The sequence below is a fragment of the Oreochromis aureus genome, linkage group 17, assembly GCF_013358895.1.
Source record: "Oreochromis aureus strain Israel breed Guangdong linkage group 17, ZZ_aureus, whole genome shotgun sequence".
Lineage (NCBI taxonomy): Eukaryota > Metazoa > Chordata > Actinopteri > Cichliformes > Cichlidae > Oreochromis > Oreochromis aureus.
The window spans coordinates 301,082-322,156 of record NC_052958.1 but is presented as its reverse complement, the minus strand read 5'-3'; the positions used below and the strand labels follow the sequence as shown (position 1 = coordinate 322,156).

Genomic DNA, 21,075 nt, shown 5'->3' with positions numbered 1-21,075 from the left:
CAAGAAAAACTTTGAACTCTCATCATACAGCTGACTGCAGGTTTCCCCAACCTTACATACATTTTCATAATGACTGAAATGGCAACACTGATTAACAGTGGGCTGTGAGGTCACTTTCATGATCAATAATTTGCAGACTTTCATGACGATTGATAAATGACCACAAGTACCATTCACAGAGAGTTGGGGAATGGCTGAAGTCACAGTCTAAGAAGGCTAACCTGCCACTTTCATATCCTTCCTGGTGAATTTGATGTGTCGGTCCGCCGAGTTAATGTGATCCGTGAATTGTGGTACGTCCTGAGATTTGATTTTCACCCAGGTGTCATCCACATACCTGAACCTGGTTGGTGGTTGTGGCGGGGGCGTGGTCTTTGACCTGCTGCAGAGGAGGGGTGACGCAGTGAGCTCACAGGGCGGTGCGGAGGCAGGGAGAGAGCAGGTGCACAGGACTGTTTAATGGGGGAGACCTGTCTTATGTTTTTGGCAGTGAGAAGGAGCGGACACACACTGGGAGTGACGGAGTGGCTGTGTCAGAGGCTGGTGCCAGGAAGGGGAAGAGACATTGTTTTGAGTAAAGCACATTTATAAGCACAACCCAGAAGTGTCTGTATGTGTCCTGTGTCACAGTGGTGTTCCAGGATAGGATAGCAAAGCCCTCTTTTCCGCTTCTTCCATGTACAAATTGGCCACGATGGGTGAAACTGGGGAACCCATGGCACACCCATGTTTCTGCCTGTAGTACTGACCCTTGTATGTGAAACAGGTGGAATTAAGACACAGTTCAAACACACTTGGTTGGTGCTGAGAGTGGTCCTGTTGCTGAGATTGGGGTCATCCAGCGGGTTGAGGATCAAAGCCAGAAACTTGGAGATGTTATAGGTGACCGAGTTGATCATGCAGACAGTCGGTCTTAAAGATGCACCCTGTTTATGTATCTTTGGTAAACCATACAGACTTGGTGTAGATTCCCCTGGGTACAGCCTGTGGTATGAGGTCCGGTCAATAGCACACTGTGAAACTGGAATCACTGAGAATGAGACTTCCTTCGTTCTTATGTGTGAAAACAGAGTTTTGTTGATGTGCTTTGCTTATGCTCTGTCGACCTTGGCAGCAAAAATAAAGCTGCACTGTGATAGCACTCAGAGACCTTGAGCTTTCTTTTCCTCTCAGTAACCTTCGCACCTCCACCGTACTGCGGCAAAAAACTTTGAGCTGGTTCAATTTGACAGGCTAAGTTGGCCATTTAAATTGGGTGGATGTAGAGGCAGATATCAGAGGTGACAGAGAGTTGAACACACCCACGCACACACTCCAGTTTTCTTTATCTCTGCTTCCATCACCTTCATTTTCCCTCTCCTCTTGTGTTCATTCAAGCCACTCGTCCTTTCCTTCGTTCTCCTCCTCTGTCTATTTAATTGTGACAACAAAGTAAGTGTGTTATTAAGAGAGTGAAGATGGGATCTGCTTGGTGAAATGTGCTGTTAGTTGATTGGCTGGCTTCAACCATGGAGTCCTGTGGAGACTGACTGTTTCTGACAAGCAACGTTTCTGTCATCTTTAGTTCTCATCAACTTGAAAAATCCAATTGCTTTAATATTTTTAACCTAACAATCTATTAAACTAACAACAATTAATGTGAATCATTGATTTCTATATTTTTCTGTCCTTTTTCACTACTATCCTCTGTTGCATGTCACTTAACTCTACATTTCTTATTTCCTTTCCCTTTGCCTCCTCTCTCTGTGTGTCTGCAGTTTCGTGTAGTTTGTTTTCGGCAGCTATGCTTCAGAATCACAAAAATACCTTTGAATGTTTTGTCTCCTTCTCCTCTACCTGCCAATAACTAGCTTTGTATCAGAAATGGGACCTAGACAGTTGTGATAAAGAAGATACTTTCTCCACTCCAAGGAACAAAACTAGAGATTAACAATAAATAAAAAAGTCAGGATAACTGGGCTGAAATGAAATTTAGGAATGCAGCGAACTTGTTAAAATAGCTGCTTCTGCAATAACTTGGCCTACTTACTCTCCTAAGTAGGTTTGCGTGTCCAAAATCTGGCTTAATACCAGATTAAGGTGGGAGTCTTTGGGATTTCCTGTAGCTGTACCAGGTACTTTGTAACCAGGCCGGCATCCTGGTAGAGCATAGTTCAAAGGCCCAGTACCTGCAACAGTAGTCATAGGGGTTTTATAGCGCCTTGAGATGACTGTTGTTGTGATTTTTCACTGTATAAATAAAATTGAATTGAAAATATAGCAAGTGTAGGTAGGGGTCACAGCACTTCCTGTATTGTACATTCTTCTAAGGTGAAATGACTGAATCCCCCCCTCTGTGTCTCTCTCTGTGTTTCGCCTTGTGGCAGATCGGCTCCCAAGTCTTCGTCGGAACAGGGAAGCAGCAGTGACAAGAAGGAGCGTCCTATGAGTACCATGAGTGAAGCGTCAAACTACACGGGTGGCTCCGATTACAGCACCTTCACTGGCAGCCCAGCCACCACAGTCACTACTGCCATTACCACTTCCACCTCATCTACACGGGTTAGTCTTTACCTAAACCTCATAACAAAAAACCTTTGGCTACGTTCACACTGCAGGTCTTAATGCTCAATTCCGATTTTTTGATCAAATCCAATTTTTTTTTGTCTGCTTGTTCACACTACAAATAAAATGTGACAGCAAACGCGCTCTAGTGTGAAGCCTCAAAGCGTCCCGCATGCGCGAAAGAAGACGTCACACACAACGCGCTCTGTTTAGACCCAGACCAAACAGTGTTGTTTGACTGATGGCCTTAATATAAAGACTTGTTTCGGATTTTTCGTTTCCCAATTTTGCTTTAAGTTATAAAGTTATTGTGTTATTTACATATGGCCTAATAATGATCCTTATTGCTGTTTTAGAGGAGCGGTGCTTCAAAGGATAGTGTCAGATTTCTGTCAGAATCTGCAGATTATACAGTACAAATAAAGTGTTCACGTTTCTCCAACGTTGTCTTCCCATCAGTTTCACTAACATCTACACTGGATGGCCAGGAAGCGTTCGTGATGTCTTCTCGGGCGCTGATAATTGGCGTCTGTCTTGTGTCAGTGACGTAAAAAACTGATTTACTGCGACATGACCGTTCAAACAGCAGTCGCTTTCTAAAATATTGGATTCAGTACCACATACGAAAGTGACCCAGATCGGATTTGAAAATATCGGATTTGTGCCGTTCACACAGTCATACCATGATCAGATATGGGCCGCATAGGGTCAAAGAAGTCGGATTTGATGCGCTTTCGCCTGCAGTGTGAACGTAGCCTTTGTCAGTGTGAGTGAGCCACACTGACTCTCATCAGCAGAGGCAGAAATGCTCTTTGTGCTGTAAATTCAATAAATTATTTCAGTGGAGGTCACCTGTGCTGTCGATGAAGAAAATGAAATAGGCAGAAACTTTTAGCTGTAACTCGTCTATTTTCTGCTTTTTTGATGCAATAAGTGACTTTAACTCCACTCTAAGGCTACGTCCCCACTAATGCGTTTTCGTTTGAGAACGCATCGTTTTCTCTCAGTTTTGGCCTCCCGTCCACACTGAGACGGCGCTTTCCTCAAGGAAAAACGCAGCGTTTCGAAAACTCTCTCGAAAGCGCATACATTTCAAAACGCAGCTGTCCCGTCGCAGTGTGAACACACAAAAACGCAGACTTTCTAAAACGATGACATATTTTAGTCATGTGACGCAGTCATGTGACCAAATAAACAAAGATAGTGGAGTGCAATATACAGCGGTTGTTTTGATTGTTCTCAATTTTGACTGCCCTAAAAAAAAAAAAAAAGAATATCAGTCTGTACGTGCTCCAGATGGCTTTTCTTCAAATTCTTTAATTCTCACCCGCTTTTGCGCACGCGCAGGACTGGAACGTAAGCGTTTTCATCCGTTTCAATGTGGACGCACACCTCTGTGAAAACGACTGAAAATGCTAGTGTGGACGCGGAGCGTTTTCAGATGAAAACGCTGTTTTCAAATCTATCCGGGCTAGTGTGGACGTAGCCTAAGTCATTATCTGTAGTCTGTAATGAGTTAGAGCAACAGAAAGAATAACAGAAAAGAAAATGTGTGAAAGTCTAAATAAAAACGCCTGACCTTATTTCTTTGATTTTAACGACATTTTAATTCATAAACACAAAGAAGAAGAAGACGAGGGGTGCACTGGGACACATTGTGTCCACCATGTTGAAACCACGATGTAGAGAAGTTAGACTACAAAATACACATCTTACATGTTCTAACCCTAAGTCATCAGGCATATGTCTTTGTAAGTGTTTCACTTTCAGGAGGAGAATATTTAAATTACTCACACAATTTACTTCGAATTGCACAAACCCTAACATCGAAAAAATGTCTTATGTTGAAGTTGTGATAGTTTCTCCTAGGAGTGTTTATTTTTAGGAATGGGATATGTTATCAGAAAGAGTACATAACTGACACTTTGAGTCCTTAAACTCCTGGGGAAGCGGGCAACTGTCATCTAGTTAAAAAAACTACTGAGAAGCCAGCTAAGATCTGACAGTATTACCAGAAGTAGTAAATTCACTGTTCGAACTGACAATAGCAGCCTCCACTGGTTGACCAGGCCAAGGGAGCAAAAGGGCCAGCTTGCTCAAAACCACCAAAAATCTGATGCCCTCTCCAGGAGATCCTGTCGTCCTTCATGTTACTGTATGGTTGCAGATCCCAACTTCAGCAGCCTAGAAGTGGAAGTGGACCATCCCATCATAACCCCTCCATTTGAGTTCAATTTTATTTGAATGGCAAGTAGAGGGAGGTATGTAGAATGGGGGCAGAGGGCTCTGACAGTACCCATGGTTGCCTAATGCCAGGACTGAAGTGTTCCCCGTAGGGCACATGTGTCAAAGTCAAGGCCCGCGGGCCACATCCGGCCCGGCGTACATTTATATCCGGCCCGCGAGATCATTTTATATTGATGTACTATTATTGTTATGCATGGCCCGGCGATATGAGGCGCTAATAATATACAAACTACAGATCCCATAATGCAGCGCTGCAGCCTCCTTGCTGAACGCTAGGCTAACTGGGAAGATTCCCGCGTCAATCAAGTCAAACTTCTGTTATTGCAAGCTAGCTGCTCACAATGGTGGAGAGAAAAGTTGATTCTGAAAGCAGAGCCTTTCAGCGCCAGTGGGTGACTGAATATATGTTTACAGACATGCTGGTAAACCCGTGTGTCTTATTAGTGGAGCTAATGTGGCTGTAATTAAGGAATTTAATTTAAGACGGTGTTGTGCCAAAAACTGATTGTCTGCCAAAAACTGATTTCCGGTATTTGCCAAAAACTGATTGCTCGTATTTAAACTGCTATAAGTAACTTGTTGGGCTATAATATGTGAAATATATGTCAAATGCATCCCTTATGGATGACATAAAGTCATCTTGAGCCACAAACAACATTCGTGTAACAAGGTAGAAGACGCAATCAGTTTTTGGCAGTTACTTTTATATAACCTTTATTTATGCAGTTAAAAAAATCTCATTAACATTAAAAATGTCTTTTGTAAGAGTAAGCTGGCCAAGAGGACAGCAGAAATGGCAGCAAATATTACAATAGTTCAGTAAAAATATTTTAAGTGGGGATAAAGGAGCGGATTGGTTATAATGTAAGTACAATAACACAGAGTTGTAAAGATACTTGAAAAACAGATCATTTTTTAATTCTATATATAACCCCTTGTTAAACCCTGTTCACCGAAGTCTATTTACGAAGATACGTAAAGATATTACCCATAAAAAAAAATACACAGAAACATTGGAAATCACTTTTTGGCACAACAACGGCACTGCGAGACAAAACGTCAGGATAAGATGAAAAACCTAAATGCAGAGCAGAAACTACAGATAGTAGAAGTCTAAAGAAGAATCTGACATTTCAGCAGACTTTTTTCACCAGAGCAAAATGACAAAGTGAAGCTGTTGTGAAAGCAAGTTTTATTGCAGCAGAGGAGCCAAATCAGCCCAGTACCACTCTGAAGAGCTGCATGATGAAGCTGTGCGACGTCTTGTGTCCAGACAAAACGCAGATTTTGGCAAATGTGAGCCTGAGGAGAAATACGATTGCTGATAGGGTTTGTGAGATGGCCACTGATTTAAGAACACAGTTGTGTGAAAGAAGCAAAGACTTTATTGCCTACTCTCTTACTGTGGATGAAAGTACAGACATGATGGACATTGCACAGCTGGCCATCTTCATCCGTGGAGAGGAAATATTGAACATTAAATCGATGCACGGGACAACGACAGGAAAAGACATTTTTTTAAACGTATGTCAAAGTGTAACCGAGATGAAACTGCCCTGGGACAAACTGTTGGATGGAGCGCCGGTGTTGTGCAGTGAAAAAAGCGGACTAGTCAGCAGGATGCGAGTAAAGATGCAGGAGGAGAACTGTACCGGTGAGTTAACAGCATATCACTGCATCATACACCAGGAAACGCTGTGTGGTAAAGTCCTAAAAATCGAGCATGTAATGATCACCGTAACGCAAACCGTAAATTTTATCTGAGCTAAAAGTTTAAATCACCGTCAATTTCTGTTGGCTGAGTTGGGATAAAAGTTCTCAATAGAGTTTTTGAGCTCAGCAAGTAAATGTGTCAGTTCATGGCATGTGTGATGCGGTGAAGGCATTTCAAGTGAAGCTGTCACAAATGCACCAGTGCAACCTGCCTCACTTTCCCTGTTGCCAAGTAATGTTGAACCAAGTCAGCGGACTTTGCTGAACTGCACCTGTGCAGATTCAGATGGAGCTGCAGTGTAATGATACACTCATAGGAAAGTGCGACACTGAATGGCCCGCACAGTTTATTAGTTCCACTCCTGAAGCAATGCTCCAGCTCTGTCTACATGCGGCTCGAACCTTGTATATGCTTTCATTTGTTTTTTCTGGGGTTTTTGGCAGCATGTTCATATTTCTAACTTGCATAATTTTGACAGGATATATTTTTATGAAGAGCAAAATATTTAAAGTTTATTTTTTTAAGTTTATTTAATCTGGAATAATATTCCTGTCTGTTTTTATTCATATTTATGTTTTAAAAAAAACATTGTTTTAGTGTGTTCAATAAATATTTATCTTGTTTGGCCCGCGACCTAAAGTGTGCCTTGAGTTTGACACCCCTGCCGTAGGGGATGGTGGTAGATAGAAAATGGACTGGTTCTTATATTATGCTTTTCTACTCTGAGCACTCAAAGCACAACTTACACAACTTGCCTCATTCTTACACATTTGCACAAACACTTTTTATGTTCTTTGTATTTAGTGCAGTCTATCTGACATTCACACACATTCAGCAACTTGTGGTTAATATCTTGTCCAAGGATGTTTCGCATGCAGACTGGAGCAGACAGGGATCGATTAGTAGGTTGGCTAATAGGTGTACCTCCTGAGCTACAGCCACCCCGTGTTGGCAGTAGCAATGATGCCTTGAGTAACCCAAGTATCCACCGGGTGAGTGAGTCACTCATCATTAGTCTGTTCAGTGCCTGCACCCAGAACAGCTAATGGTTACTGATGCAGACATAATCTCAGTGTGGGGATGGATCAAGAAAGGGGTAGGTCAGCCACCCCGGGCTGATCTAGTAACTTGTAGCCCCACCACCAAAGCCTACTGGTTGTACTGGAAAAGACAGTATCTAAAAGATGAAGTACTGGGGAGAAATCTCTATTGTACTGAAGGCAAAGTACTTTATCCCCAAATCCTACTGCCCCACACTTATCACCAATCTGTGATGTAGCGGATGTTTGATGGCCAAGTGGGGGGTCACTTCTCCAGCTTCTCGTGTTCCTTCTTCCTGATGGTTTTTTTTTTCTTTTCTTTTTTTTTTTTTCTTTTTTATTACCTGTCCCGTTTGGTTCTCATCAGAATTATTGTCTAAAGGCGAAGAAAGATGCCCAACGGATTTACTTTACCAAATGGACCATCCCAGCCTTGCCGTAATGGTCCATCTGATTCACCTTTTATTGTTTATTTTATTTTCACTTGCTGAATACGGGACAGACTTAACTGGGGAAAGAAAGGGAGAAAGAAAGAGGGAAAAAGAAAAACAGCGGAGAAGAGGGACGGGAAAAAGGGCAAAAACCAAAACCAACAGAATAAGCAGACAAAAAAATACATATATCGATCATCTGGATCACCTGTTGAGAAAGAAAAGAAAGCAAGCAGAAGAAAACGAGAGTAATAAACATCATCACAATGATCTATGGGAATATGACAGTAAATACTAAATGTTAGACATTATTGTGCAGCACGTGAGATCGACAGCGCACAGTGTGCTTTGAGGTAGGAGCCAAAAAGGGTGTAGTTTGTGTGTGATCACCTGTGTGTACACCTGTGAGCATGGACGCGCTTGTTTTTTTTTTGTTTTTGTTTTTGTTTTTGTTTTTTTAAAGGTTCCTTCATGTAATGATCTGCTAGAGGGTGTGGGGGCCACTGCCCGTCCTCCAGGGCATGAAGCAGGTATGGAGGAGATCAAAACTCCAGACATCCAGAGGCCCCCAGAACACAAGAGACCAAGGAAGACCAACAGAGGGGCAGCAGCGTCACTATCCCAGAAAGAGCTGAGGAGAGTCCCAGATGAGGGGTCACTCAGCAGCCGCGGAGCAGAAGCCAGGGGGTTGCAGTGGCGTGCCCGTGAGCTCCGCCCGGCAGCCAGCTGTGCCTGAGTGACCGAGCCCGGGCGAGAGGCCGAGGGCACCCGCCTCGAAGTGGCGGCGAGCCCCAGGCTCCAGGCCCCGATAAGCAGCCGCCAAGGGTGAGCGGTGTGTACCTGGGCGCCCACCCGGACACAGAGAACCACCAACGCACCGATGTCTGAGGCGTCCGCCACCGGCAGGGGAAGTGGTGGGGGAGATAGGCCTCCAAACCTTGGAGGGCCTGAGATGTCCCCAGAGAGGTGGCGTCTGATACCCAACCTGACATATAGACACAGACATACAGGCACACACAGATACAAACATCCATTCCCACCCTCATGCTCTCATAGGCAATTATTCCACACTCAACCAACGCGGAGACAGACATAAAGAGACGCTGTACACACAATCACTCTCCCCAAGCGTACTCTAAGAACCGGGTCTGGGTACCCTTGCCCCTGGAGGGGGAAGCTGCACCCAGACCCAGGTGGTGTTACCCTTTTCCCTGCGGTGGGGAGAAGCAGACCGCCCGACTCCGCAGCAGCAGGGAGGCCCACATTCCAGACCCCAGTCGGACGGCCAACTCCTCCTCCCAGCCCCCGCTCCAGCAGGCCGCAGAGAGCGGGGTGTGTGAAGACTCAAACCTCCCTCCACCCGCTCATATGTAGTGTTGATGCATGTGTGTTCTAAGGTGCATTTAAAACCCAGGAGGGCATGGAGCTACCTGCCAGAGCAGCAGGTAGGCGCATAGCCCCTCCTGCTAGCCCTCAATGTCTACGTGTATTTAAAATTGAGAGGTGGGCAGCGACGCCAGGGGTGAGGTGTACACCCTGATGGTAATTTGGATTCTGTGTGGCGTGCCCACCCCAAGATCCTATATGTATGTGTAATGAGAGTGTGAGTAATGTGAATGTCTAAGTTGTGGGATAAAATTGAGGCAGAGGCAGCCAGAAGGGGACAGAGGGGGATGCCTCCCTGCACCCTGGTGACACACCCCTACCCCAAGGCCCTGCATGTGTGGGTGACTGTGGTGGAGCGAGAAGAGGGAGGCAGCTGGAGATGGGGAGGGAAGGAAGGGAGGGTCAAGTGACCCCTCCTGGGGCCAGCTCCCCGCTGACCCCAGTAGGCACCCCATACTCTGCAACCCGCCAGGAAAGGGGACCCAGGCCCATCCGGACCGGGGCCCAGTACAGCAGCGCGCCCTTGCCCCACAGAGCCCGGGACAGTCCACCCGACCCCACCACAGAGAAAACTACACCCACCCCACCATCCACTCATCTTCCAGACTACACAAGACAATAGACGCCCAGGCTGAGATCTTCCTCCACCTCTCCTGTATCTCCCCTCCTGCAGAGAGAGTTCCCAAGAGAGGAAAGCTCCTGCAAGATGTGACAACCTCCCCACCAGTTGAAGAGCCCCCAGGTGGCTCGATGCACCAGCGGCACCCTGCGCCAGGACCGGGCCCCCATACACCCACCCGCCCACAACCCCGGCAACACACCAACCAGGACCCAGGCCCCTGAGGCCCGGCCAGGGCCCCAGCCCAGAGGCAGGCGCCCCCAGAACCTCACGCCCATCCGGACCCACCCAGGGGCAGCCAGGCTACCAGGTCAGTAACCCCGTCCGTCAGCACAGACCCTCCCTAGCCCCACTGCACGCAGCCACGAGGAAACCGTCACCCAAGAGCCAACAGAGCCCTTAATTGGCCATGACCGCTACCCGGGTTGAGCCCCCAAGGAAGATGCTCCTGGGAACCCCCGACGCCCTAAGCCTGTCCCTACCCCACACCTATCACAACAGTGAAGGTGGGACCAAACTATGACCCCCCACCCCCACTAGGTGATGGAGCTGATCAAAGGAGCCCAGAGCAATTGATCTGATGTGGTGGCAGAGGCTGTATCAAGACTAATGTGATCTAATAGATAATTTCTATATTGGTTAGAATTAAGATTATTTTTTTTTTCCAGTTCATGAGGACTGTTTTCTTGGCTATGCATAGGGCAGTGAAAACCATATGGGCTATATTCTTTTCCGGAGTGACATTATCTAAGCTGCCCAACAAACACACTAAAGGGGAAGTTGGAATGTCACATTTCAGACACTTCGATAAGTCTTCACATATCTCGCGCCAAAACTTCTGAACTGGTGGACAGAACCAAAGAGCGTGGATATAATTGTCCGGTGAATTGGTTTGGCAGTGTGAGCAGTTGTTGGTAGATGTAAAGCCCATCTTGAACATCCGATGACCTGTATAGTGCACTCTATGTAGTATTTTGTATTGAATTAATTGAAGACTGGGATTTCTAATTAGATGAAAGGTTTTTAAGCAGATCTGAGACCAGAAGTTTTGGTCTAAGTTAACTGATAAATCCACTTCCCATTTTGCAATAGGAAGTGATATTGATTCATCTGTTTTAGAAAGCATTCTGTATATTTTGGATAGTAATTTGGGGGTTTTAAGAGTCAGAAATTGAACCACACTTGGTGGCGTTTGTAGTTCATCTTGACCTGGTTTAAATCTCTTTTTTACTATGGATTTAATTTGCTGATATTCTAAAAATCTTTTCTTGTTGATCCCATATTGTGTAACTAGTCTGTCAAATGAAATAATTTCTGTTCCTTCTAGTATATGTTCTAAATATTTGATTCCTTTACTACTCCAATCTGAAAAGTTTATCATATTATTGTTTTGTAATATGTCAGGGTTGTTCCAGATAGGTGGACGTTTGCATGGGATTAATGAAGACTCTGTCAACTTCAGAAACTCCCACCACGCTGTCAGAGAAGAGCTGATGTTGATGCTTTTGAAGCATTCATGTCGTTGGATGTTTGAGCTGATAAATGGTAGATTTGAAATCTCTAGATTATTGCAAAGTGCTTGTTCTACATCTAGCCAAGGTTCATCTAAGAGGGTATGTTTTTGCCATCCTGAGATAAACTGAAGCCTGTTGGCTAAGAAGTAGTGCTGAAAGTTAGGTAGTTCTAATCCTCCTTTATCCTTGGTCTTTTGTAGTGTTTTTAAGCTTATACGTGGGGGCTTATTTTTCCAAAGGAATTTGGACATATATGAATCTAGAGATCTTCTTCCTGATGTTGCCGTCATTCGGTATCACTACATCGATCACTACGGCCGTCTTCTCCTGTTTGTCTACCACCACTATGTCCGGTTGGTTAGCCACCACCATTTTGTCCGTCTGCATCTGGAAGTCCCACAGGATCTTAGCTCGGTCATTCTCCATCACCCTTGGGGGCATCTCCCATTTTGACCTCGGGACTTCCAGGTTATACTCGGCACAGATGTTCCTGTACACTATGCCGGCCACTTGGTTATGGCGTTCCATGTATGCCTTGCCTGCTAGCATCTTGCACCCTGCTGTTATGTGCTGGATTGTCTCTGGGGCATCTTTACACAGCCTGCACCTGGGGTCTTGCCTGGTGTGATAGACCCCAGCCTCTATGGATCTAGTACTCAGAGCTTGTTCCTGTGCTGCCATGATTAGTGCCTCTGTGCTGTCTTTCAGTCCAGCTTTGTCCAGCCACTGGTAGGATTTCTGGATATCAGCCACCTCCTCTATCTGCTGGTGGTTGATACCGTGCAGGGGCCTGTCCTTCCATGATGGTTCCTCCTCTTTCTTGGGTTTCTGGTGCCTGAGGTATTCACTGAGCGTTCAGTTGTTGCCATCTTCTTGATGTACTTGTGGATGACCTTATTTTTGACCTTATTGTGCATTTTGCACTAAGTTGTTATGTAGCTCCATAGGCTGCTGTTTTTGTGCGAGAGTCTCATTTACAACCAGACTCTTGTCACATTAGATCAGGGGTGTCAAACTCATTTGACATCACGCCCACTTTGACCTTAAGTGGGCCGCTCCACTTAAGGTCAAAGTGGGAAAGGAGGGGAAACGCTGCTTTCTGTCAGTCTAAAGAAGTTAGGTATTTAACTGATTTTCTACATGATGAAGAAGCAGCTGCTGTGACAAAGAAACAAATCTGTCTGCATGACTCTTTGGACTGGACAGTGGACAGTTTGACCATTGCCCAGACTGTCCACTTTTATTTTGTTTTTTTCAACTTTTGTTGTAAAAGGAAAAAAGAAATTGCTAGAGTAGAAATTGAAAACCAGAAACTTTTTGTCACAAGTGATGGAACGAACTCAAACACAGACACAATTCTTAAAGACAAAACTTCTAATTTATTTACAAAGGGAACACACGAGTGCTATACATATATATCTGTAGCGAGTTGGGTGGGGGTCCAGGGCTCCAGCGAGCTGAGGGAAGGGAATCCACACGCACCACCGCTTTTCCTCCACTCACACTTGCTCCTCTTCGGGCACTAACAATACCACACACAGGAATGTCGCGAGGGGTCCGCAAACAGGTCCGGGGAATCTATATACAGAGACGATGGTTAGTTTGAGCCAGCGATTTCACCTTAAATAGCACCAGCATAATCACTACAGATCAGCAGCAGGTGGTGGCAATCAACCCAGGTGAGTGGGCCAAAGGTGAGAGCCCAGTAACAAGCTCCGCCCAGGCAGGCAGGAGACAGTGGGGAGGGGAGAGAGAGAGAAACAAAAACACAAACCAAACCTGTAGCCAGTGTGGGCCAGTCAGAGAGACATGAGAGCATGACACTTTTCTGTCATTTAATTGTTTATTCCTGATCACTTTATGTTTTGTGGTGAGCAGCTGTTAAAACAAGGTAAGAATTATACGGCTTCCAGCGCACATTCAGACCTGTGAGGCTCATTCAGACACTGAGCCATGACTCTGTGCTACGTGCACACATTTCTGCATCTCTGCCATTCAAACACACTTTGTATGTAGTTCATTTTGTAGTAATATTTAATACTGAACTGTAAATGTCATCGGAACATCTGCCCCCCTTCCTTCTTTCACATAATGGTATGAGCCCAGTATGTCTTTGCCTGTGACTGGCCACATGGCGTGCCCATCAAAATAAAGTCCCACCCCTGCCTGGATTCTAAGCGGCAATGAAGATTTGGCGCCCACATACCAACGGGCCATTAATAACTGACATATGGGATTATTTTGTATGTGTTTGACACCCCTGTGTTCACTTTGCATCAGACATATCGTTATTGAAAACTGTGTGCATTTAAATGTATCTCATGTTTTCTCTATGAAGCTGTTGTTACATTTTATGCATCCAAATGTATGCATTTGTGCATCTGTACATTAATCACCTATCAACGTCTTTAAACAGCCTTCTAGGTCTTCCAGAAAAGTCCACAACTTTGGCAAGAGGTCCAATTCAATCAAGAGAAACCCCAATGCCCCAGTGGTGAAGAGCAGCTGGCTTTACAAACAGGTACATGAGGAAGGCCATTAATATCTAAGCTAATTGGACGTCGTTGAATTTGTGGAATTCTGGAACTGGATCTGGTATCCAGACGGCTGCGATACCCCATAGATGACTTTTGTGTTATGTCTGTGTGATTTCCATTCAAAATATTGCACTTGCCATCACCAGTGTGTGTGAATGTGTGTGTGAATGGGTGGATGACTGGATATGTAAAGCGCTTTGGGGTCCTTAGGGACCAGTAAAGCGCTATATAAATACAGGCCATTTACCATTATTGTGTTTACTATTTCACTAGTCAGTGGACTAGCTTAGTTTACCTAACAAAATGTAATAAAGATGTAATCATGTATGGGTCTGTACGTATTAAGGAGAATCCTTACTAAAACCAACCAGCAGATCCTTGGCTACAGTTCAATTCAACTTTATTTATACAGCGCCAAATCACAACAACAGTCGCCCGAGGTGCTTAAACATGAGCAGCCACAAGCAGTACCGTCCATGGTGAAGGAGAGTAGAAGATAAGATCAAGGCAGCACAGAGTAGTTAGCTGTCGCAGTTAACTGTGTCTCAAGTGTGAGATTTACCAAGGAGATGCTCTGTCCCCACTGCTGTTCTGCATAGCCCTGAACCCCTCAACCACATCATTAACAAGACTCGCTAGGGATACCAATACAGAGTGGAACAGTTGTCAGCCACCTCCTGTACATGGATGACATCAAGCTGTATGCCAAGAGTGAACGAGACATCGATTCACTGATCCACACTACCAGTATATACAGCAATGACATCGGAATATCGTTCAATGTAGTTGGACAGTTCCAAAGACAGGAAAGGTAGTCTGAAATGAGGTGATTGTACTACCAGAAGGCAACATTGAGAACAACTAGAAGTACTTAGGAATTCTACAGGCAAATGGGAACCGCTAGGCCACTAGGAAAGCTGCAACCATTAAAACCTGGACAGTCGGCACTTACGCCCTGCCTGTGTTCAGATAACGTGCTAGGATAATAAGCTGGCCAAAGGAGGCTGACCACAGATTCCAAATATTCTTTCACAAAGTGATGGGATAGGCTGAAAAACTAGTTCATGCATTTATTACTTCCAGGCTGGACTACTGTAATTCATTATTATCAGGATGTCCTAAAAACTCCCTGAAAAGCCTTCAGTTAATCCAAAATGCTGCAGCAAGAGTCCTGACAGGGACTAGAAAGAGAGAGCAGATTTCTCCTGTTTTGTCTTCCCTTCATTGGCTCCCTGTTAAATCCAGAATGATCAGTCCCCTGTCTTATCTCCATGAGCCTGGTTCTGCCGGAGTTTGTTTCCTGTTATAAGGGAATTTTGCCTTCTTACTGTTGCCTAAGGACTTGCTCATTGGGGGTCATCTGATTGTCCCAGCTTTCTCTCTGTTATTGTAGGGACTTTACCTCATAAAATAAAGTACGTTGAGGAAACTGTTGTTGTGATTTGGCACTGTGTAAATAAAATTGAAATTGCTTGTATTTATCAGTTTTTTAATTTTGTGCCCCACGGAGCTCTGTAGTGGGTCAGTGTTTCGCCTGGTTAGTGGACAAACCCAGCAAACCCTTTCACTGTAGAGCTGATATCAGTGTGGCCAATGCATTATGTTGCTGAAAGTACTAAAGACCCAAGCGAGCAAATGGTCTTGAAAACTTGTCATTGATGCAGTAATGAGGTGCCAGGGGAACGTCAGCATCACGAACAGAGCACAGGTCTTTGCTTCAGGCACCCACTGAGGCAAATCTGTCCCTGCTTTATGAAGAGATAACAAAGAGGAGGTGATGGAGGCTGTTTAATAGGAAAGGCTGGAGAAGAGCCAGTTAAGACTTGAAGAGGAAGCAAAAAGATGAGAATATGTGTGTTTGAAAAATAGTAACTTTCTCTATAATTGTTATATTTTGTCTCACTGATGACCTTTGACTCATTCAGGACAGTACAGGCATGAAGCTGTGGAAGAAGAGGTGGTTCGTTCTGTCTGACATGTGCCTCTTCTACTACCGTGGTGAGGACACACAAACACACATGCATCTCTTCACGTTGGCACTTCAAGAAAAGTTAAAGGCTTGTCAACCATGTTTACCTTTCACACCTGTTTACAAATATCAAGTTGTGGAAGATATTCACCGTTTACATATGAGGCCTTTATTTCTGAATGGTATATTTGCCTAATTTCTTAAAAAATATACAGCAAAGGTTGTACACACTTGATTGTTATCCCTCACACAGTATCATAATGATCTCGATTCCATCTCTGTGATGGAATACTATGAACTTTTAATATTGATTACATGCGTGAGTACACTTTGAGCTCTACTTTCATTTCAAAGAATCAGTCTATGGTGGTAAAAACCGCTACCTTTGTCATGGCCAGCAACTTCAACACGCTGAAATAACAAAATACATCAACAGTTTTGTTGTACTGTTTGTATTACTTAGGAGGTCACGTGTGGTGCAACATCACAAATTTAGAACTGCGTTCATAAAACCTCATCTTTCCTCCTTAATGCTTTCTGCACCCTTCAGAGGGATTTTTCCATCTCCATAAACTGATGAATTAGCTTCTTCCAGGGTGCGATCGGCAGCCGCTTACACGACAAACTGAGGGAAGAGCTGCATGTTTATTGGCTTTGCTAGCCAGAGAAGAGACATCGTCTGGAATGACAATGACATGCGCAGCTTTCTGATAATGTTTTCTTTTTCAGTTTGTCTCCTTCTGGCTCTGTCGCTTTATTCTAAGGAGCTTCTTTCCCTCAGGTTGGGATTTTGGAAATGTGGTAAATTATATTCTTTCTGTACAGGCAAAGATGTTAATCATCCCTCCTACTGCAGATCCTCCACGAGATAAAATAAATTAGTGTATTTACATTTACACTGCTAATTTTGGTATTACCAGAGCGAGGCAGAGACATCATTTAAAGACTTAAATCATAGTTAACTTAATTTTCAGAGGTGCAGTTTGATAAGCAGATCTCAGTTTATTCCCAGTGATTAGACATTAACTATTTATAAAGCTCATGTTTTAAAGTAAGAGTAAGTTAACTGTCATGTCAGTTATACCACAAGTCAGTTATTCTCTGTCAGTTTTCAAATCCATCACCACAAAAATACACTAATATAATCCAACAATGAGGTTTTCTTGGACTTTAATTTCTTTAAAAAAATAATGAAATCAGTGAGCAGGTGATCTTACAAAGTCGTCCTTTTGGATCTGAGCTCAGCCTTCGACACCATCTCTCTCTCACTCCCTCCTTCTTTTTTATTCAAAAATTTTTTATTGAGTATTTTATGGATATAGTTTACAAAGAAAAAAAGAAGACGGAAAACACAAACTGTTTACAATGAAAACAAAACAGAACTTCTCATGTTGGAACTTGTTTTCCTCTCTTATATTAACCAAACAAGCAACGAGAAGAAGGAAAAAAAAACAAACAAACAAAAAAACAAAAACAAAAAAAACCAAGAACAAAAAACAGAAAAAAAACAAAAAGAGAGGAAAAAAAACAAAAAACGAAAAGAACCTCCTCGCCCCCAACAAAATAACAAAAGCACTCCGTCCTTCTAAGCAGACTTTCCTCTCTCGGTATCGTCGACACACCCCTAGCCTGGTTCCAGTCATATCTCCTTGACGCTCCCAGTTTATTCAACTTTAATCATTCCACTCTCGTCTTTTCCTGATCACCTCTGGTGTACCCCAAGGCTCAGTCTTAGGCCCTCTTCTCTTCATAATATACATCCTCCCTCTTGGTACCATTCTCCACAAATTTGATCTTCACTTTCACTGTTTTGCTGATGACACCCGGTTATATCTCTCCTGCAGGCCTGATTCCTCCCTCCCACCTACTTCCCTCACAGAATGTCTATCCGAATTAAAATCCTGGTTTAGCTCGAATTTTCTTAGGCTCAGTGAGGATAAAACTGAAATCCTCCTTATTGGCACCAAATCCAACCTTTTGAAGGCGAACCATTTCTCTTTCACTACTGATACCTCCACAGTTTTCCCTTCTCCTCAGGTTAAGAGCCTTGGTGTCATCCTAGACAGTTCACTATCCTTTTAATCTCACATCAATGATCTCACCCATTCTGCCGGTTTCCATCTATGCAACATTAACAGATTACATCCTTGTCTTCCCACCCAGTCTACGTCCATCCTTGTCCACAGTCTCTTTACCTCCCGCCTTGACTATTGTAATTCTCTCTTGCATGGTCTCCCCCATAAATCCCTCCATAAGCTTCAACTGCTTTAAAACTCAGCTGCCTACATTACCCACTGTTTGTTAATTTTATCTTGTCCTTTTGTTTCTATTGTTCTTCATTTTGTCTTTGTTCTATTACATGTGTTATTCTATTATTGTTCTTGGGTGTCTTGAAAGGCATTTTTAAATAAAATTTATTATTATTTTTATCATTTTTATTATTATTATTATTATTATTATTATTATGAAAGTCATCTGTTGAATGAACATCATTTAATCATGTGTTGTGGAAGTTTTCCACTTAAATAAAGCCTGCAGATGAGCGGTGAGCGGTAGCTAACATTCTTTAATCAAAACACACAGAACAGAAAACCAAGCTTGTGGAGAGCCTGCATGACCACGGGGCAGGGTCAGCAGAGTCTCCCTGAGCCTAGCATGGCTCTCAGTTAACTACCTTCTCCAGGAACAAAAGGCAGTACAGCTGTTTCACATCTTAGGGTTCACACTCCCTTGCTACCTCCCAGAGTCCTTGAAGAGACAAAAGATTCCTTCCTGTGGAGTTGTCTGCTTCCCCCAACTTCCTAAATAAACCCCCACCATTTGTCTTACAGTATTGGTGTGAGACATGTTAAAAATCCAGTGGCACCAAGGCATTATACAATAAAATAATGTGATTAGTACATAAGTAAAAGAAATTCCATTACACATGCCACCAAATTTCCATTTAAAAACATAAGTATACTTTATCTTGATTAAGATGAACATGACATGGATTCATCAATTAAATTTCATTCACCTTTAATTAACTTTGAGTCCAAATTTAGTAAATCTGCCAGATTTAATTGAGTCAAATACTTCAGAGCACCAAAATGTTGTTTATCACATCAACTATTATATTCAGAATCAGAACACGTTGATGTTATTCTTTCTTTATTCTTTGTGTAAGAAGTGTCAGTGTGGTTGAACTAATACACAGGCAATATTACAAATACCAATCTTGTTTAAATTAGATTCATTTATTTAGCTACCAAAGCTTAGCAAAGAAATGACATTATTGACACATCCAAAGCATTGTTGTTGTTATTACTACTTCTTCCTCTTTTAACCCATTTCTTTTTTTATACTAAACTTTCTTCAGTTGTTTGTCCCACAAACAACAGAATGAATTAAAACATATTATTTAGAAATAACTGTTACTTTAACATATTTAACATAAAGAGTTTTTTAAGTCCCATTTTGAAAGCTCAAGAACAACTTTTTATTCATCAGTCATTAGCCAATGATAGCCCATAATCGTCTGAAACATAATATGAACAAGATTTGCAAAATGGACCTAAATTTTTATTAAATTTGACGAGTGACTGAGATCATAAACTCAACAGCAAAGTGTTTACAGAGGTCACATATCGCCTCCTCACTGCTTTCTTACCCTGATAACGTTGAGATGTCGGCTCTCTGTAAGCCAGCTGGAGCCATTCAGCATCAGGGACGGGTGAGAGGAGCCGCAGCGCCTCAGCTAAAGCAAACAGTAATGCGCGTTGGAGGCTCTGTGGTTTTGTGCCGCAGTCCATGTACTGTGCTGCCTTTAGATCGCATGAAACATGATACTGCACAGTGTACAGAGGTGACAGAATCACAGCTAAAACCATCACAGCTGTTGTTGTTACAAGAATTTTGTCATGAGACGTCATTCAATTTCATTTGGAGAATTTTGTAATATATATGACAAAATCAGACATCAGTATATAATGATTAAATATACTAGTATTACATTCTTCTTCATTTGCCTCACTTGTTTCTCTTACTTTAGATCTCAGCTCTTTACAGCAGGGAACATATTCATGATGAAAATATCTACTAAATATCTCTAACGGTGGCTCCAGGTTTTAAGCCTCGGGAAATATAAATCAAAAAACTGAAAGCACTGGTTATTACTTTGCTGATTCACAAATACCACTGGTTTCCAACACAACTTCAAGTTAAGGAAGCCATGCCGCAGGGAAGTTTATGTACTTTATGTCGACATTTATCCAACGATGTTCCTTCTTCCAAAGATTATTTCTCCCTCCTTGTTCTTCCTGGGAATCTTTACAGCTTGATAGAATAAACAAATATTTAAATATCAACACTATCTGCTATCATTCTGGGCCATGTATGTGATTGACACGTACTAATAAGAAAGCAAACATAACACAAACAGAAGAAGAATATTTTGTACCAGTCTAACCCACAAATCTCCCAGTCTGAAACCTTATTGAATCAGATTAGCATATAGTTGCTGACATAAATATGTTTCAACCTGCAGACTTTTCTCTTTCGTTGCTGCAGATGAAAAAGAGGATAGCATCCTAGGAAGCATCCTGTTGCCCAGTTTTCACATATCTATGTTGTCGGTGGATGACCACATCAGCAGGAAATATGCCTTCAAGGTAAACACTAGTTACATTTTTTTAAAGGTTTGTTATGTTATTATTATTAGTGATTGCAACAATTCATGCTACTTTGTAACTAACTTTTCATTTTTATTGATTTTGGGACAGCAATTCAATCCAGTTTTATTTATACAGCACCAAATCACAACAACAGTCGCCTCAAGGTGCTTTATATTGTAAGGTAGATCCTACAATAGTACATACCCAACAATCATATGACCCCCTATGAGCAAGCACTTTGGCAACAGTGGGAAGGAAAAACTCCCTTTTAACAGGAAGAAACCTCCGGCAGAACCAGGCTCAGGGAGGGGCGGGGCCATCTGCTGCGACCGGTTGGGGTGGGTTATGGTTAGGGTTCACAGGGTTAACAGTATGCAAGTTATTTATGTAAAAAAGGTAGAAAGTCTCAAAGTTTCACATTG

The 21,075-nt window shown here is 43.0% G+C and overlaps 1 protein-coding gene across 3 annotated transcripts in view; it reads left to right on the top strand.

The window, feature by feature from the left end:
• The window catches only part of LOC116332107 (pleckstrin homology domain-containing family A member 5-like), a 206,549-nt gene that overhangs the window by 127,149 nt on the left and 58,325 nt on the right, over positions 1 to 21,075 (top strand). For all 3 annotated transcript variants that reach the window (XM_039601253.1, XM_039601249.1, XM_031754966.2), the window contains exons 6-9: positions 2,367 to 2,541; positions 13,912 to 14,016; positions 15,958 to 16,030; positions 20,550 to 20,650. In XM_039601253.1, the coding sequence (XP_039457187.1) occupies positions 2,367 to 2,541; positions 13,912 to 14,016; positions 15,958 to 16,030; positions 20,550 to 20,650 (454 nt within the window). The remainder of the gene's footprint in view (positions 1 to 2,366; positions 2,542 to 13,911; positions 14,017 to 15,957; positions 16,031 to 20,549; positions 20,651 to 21,075) is intronic.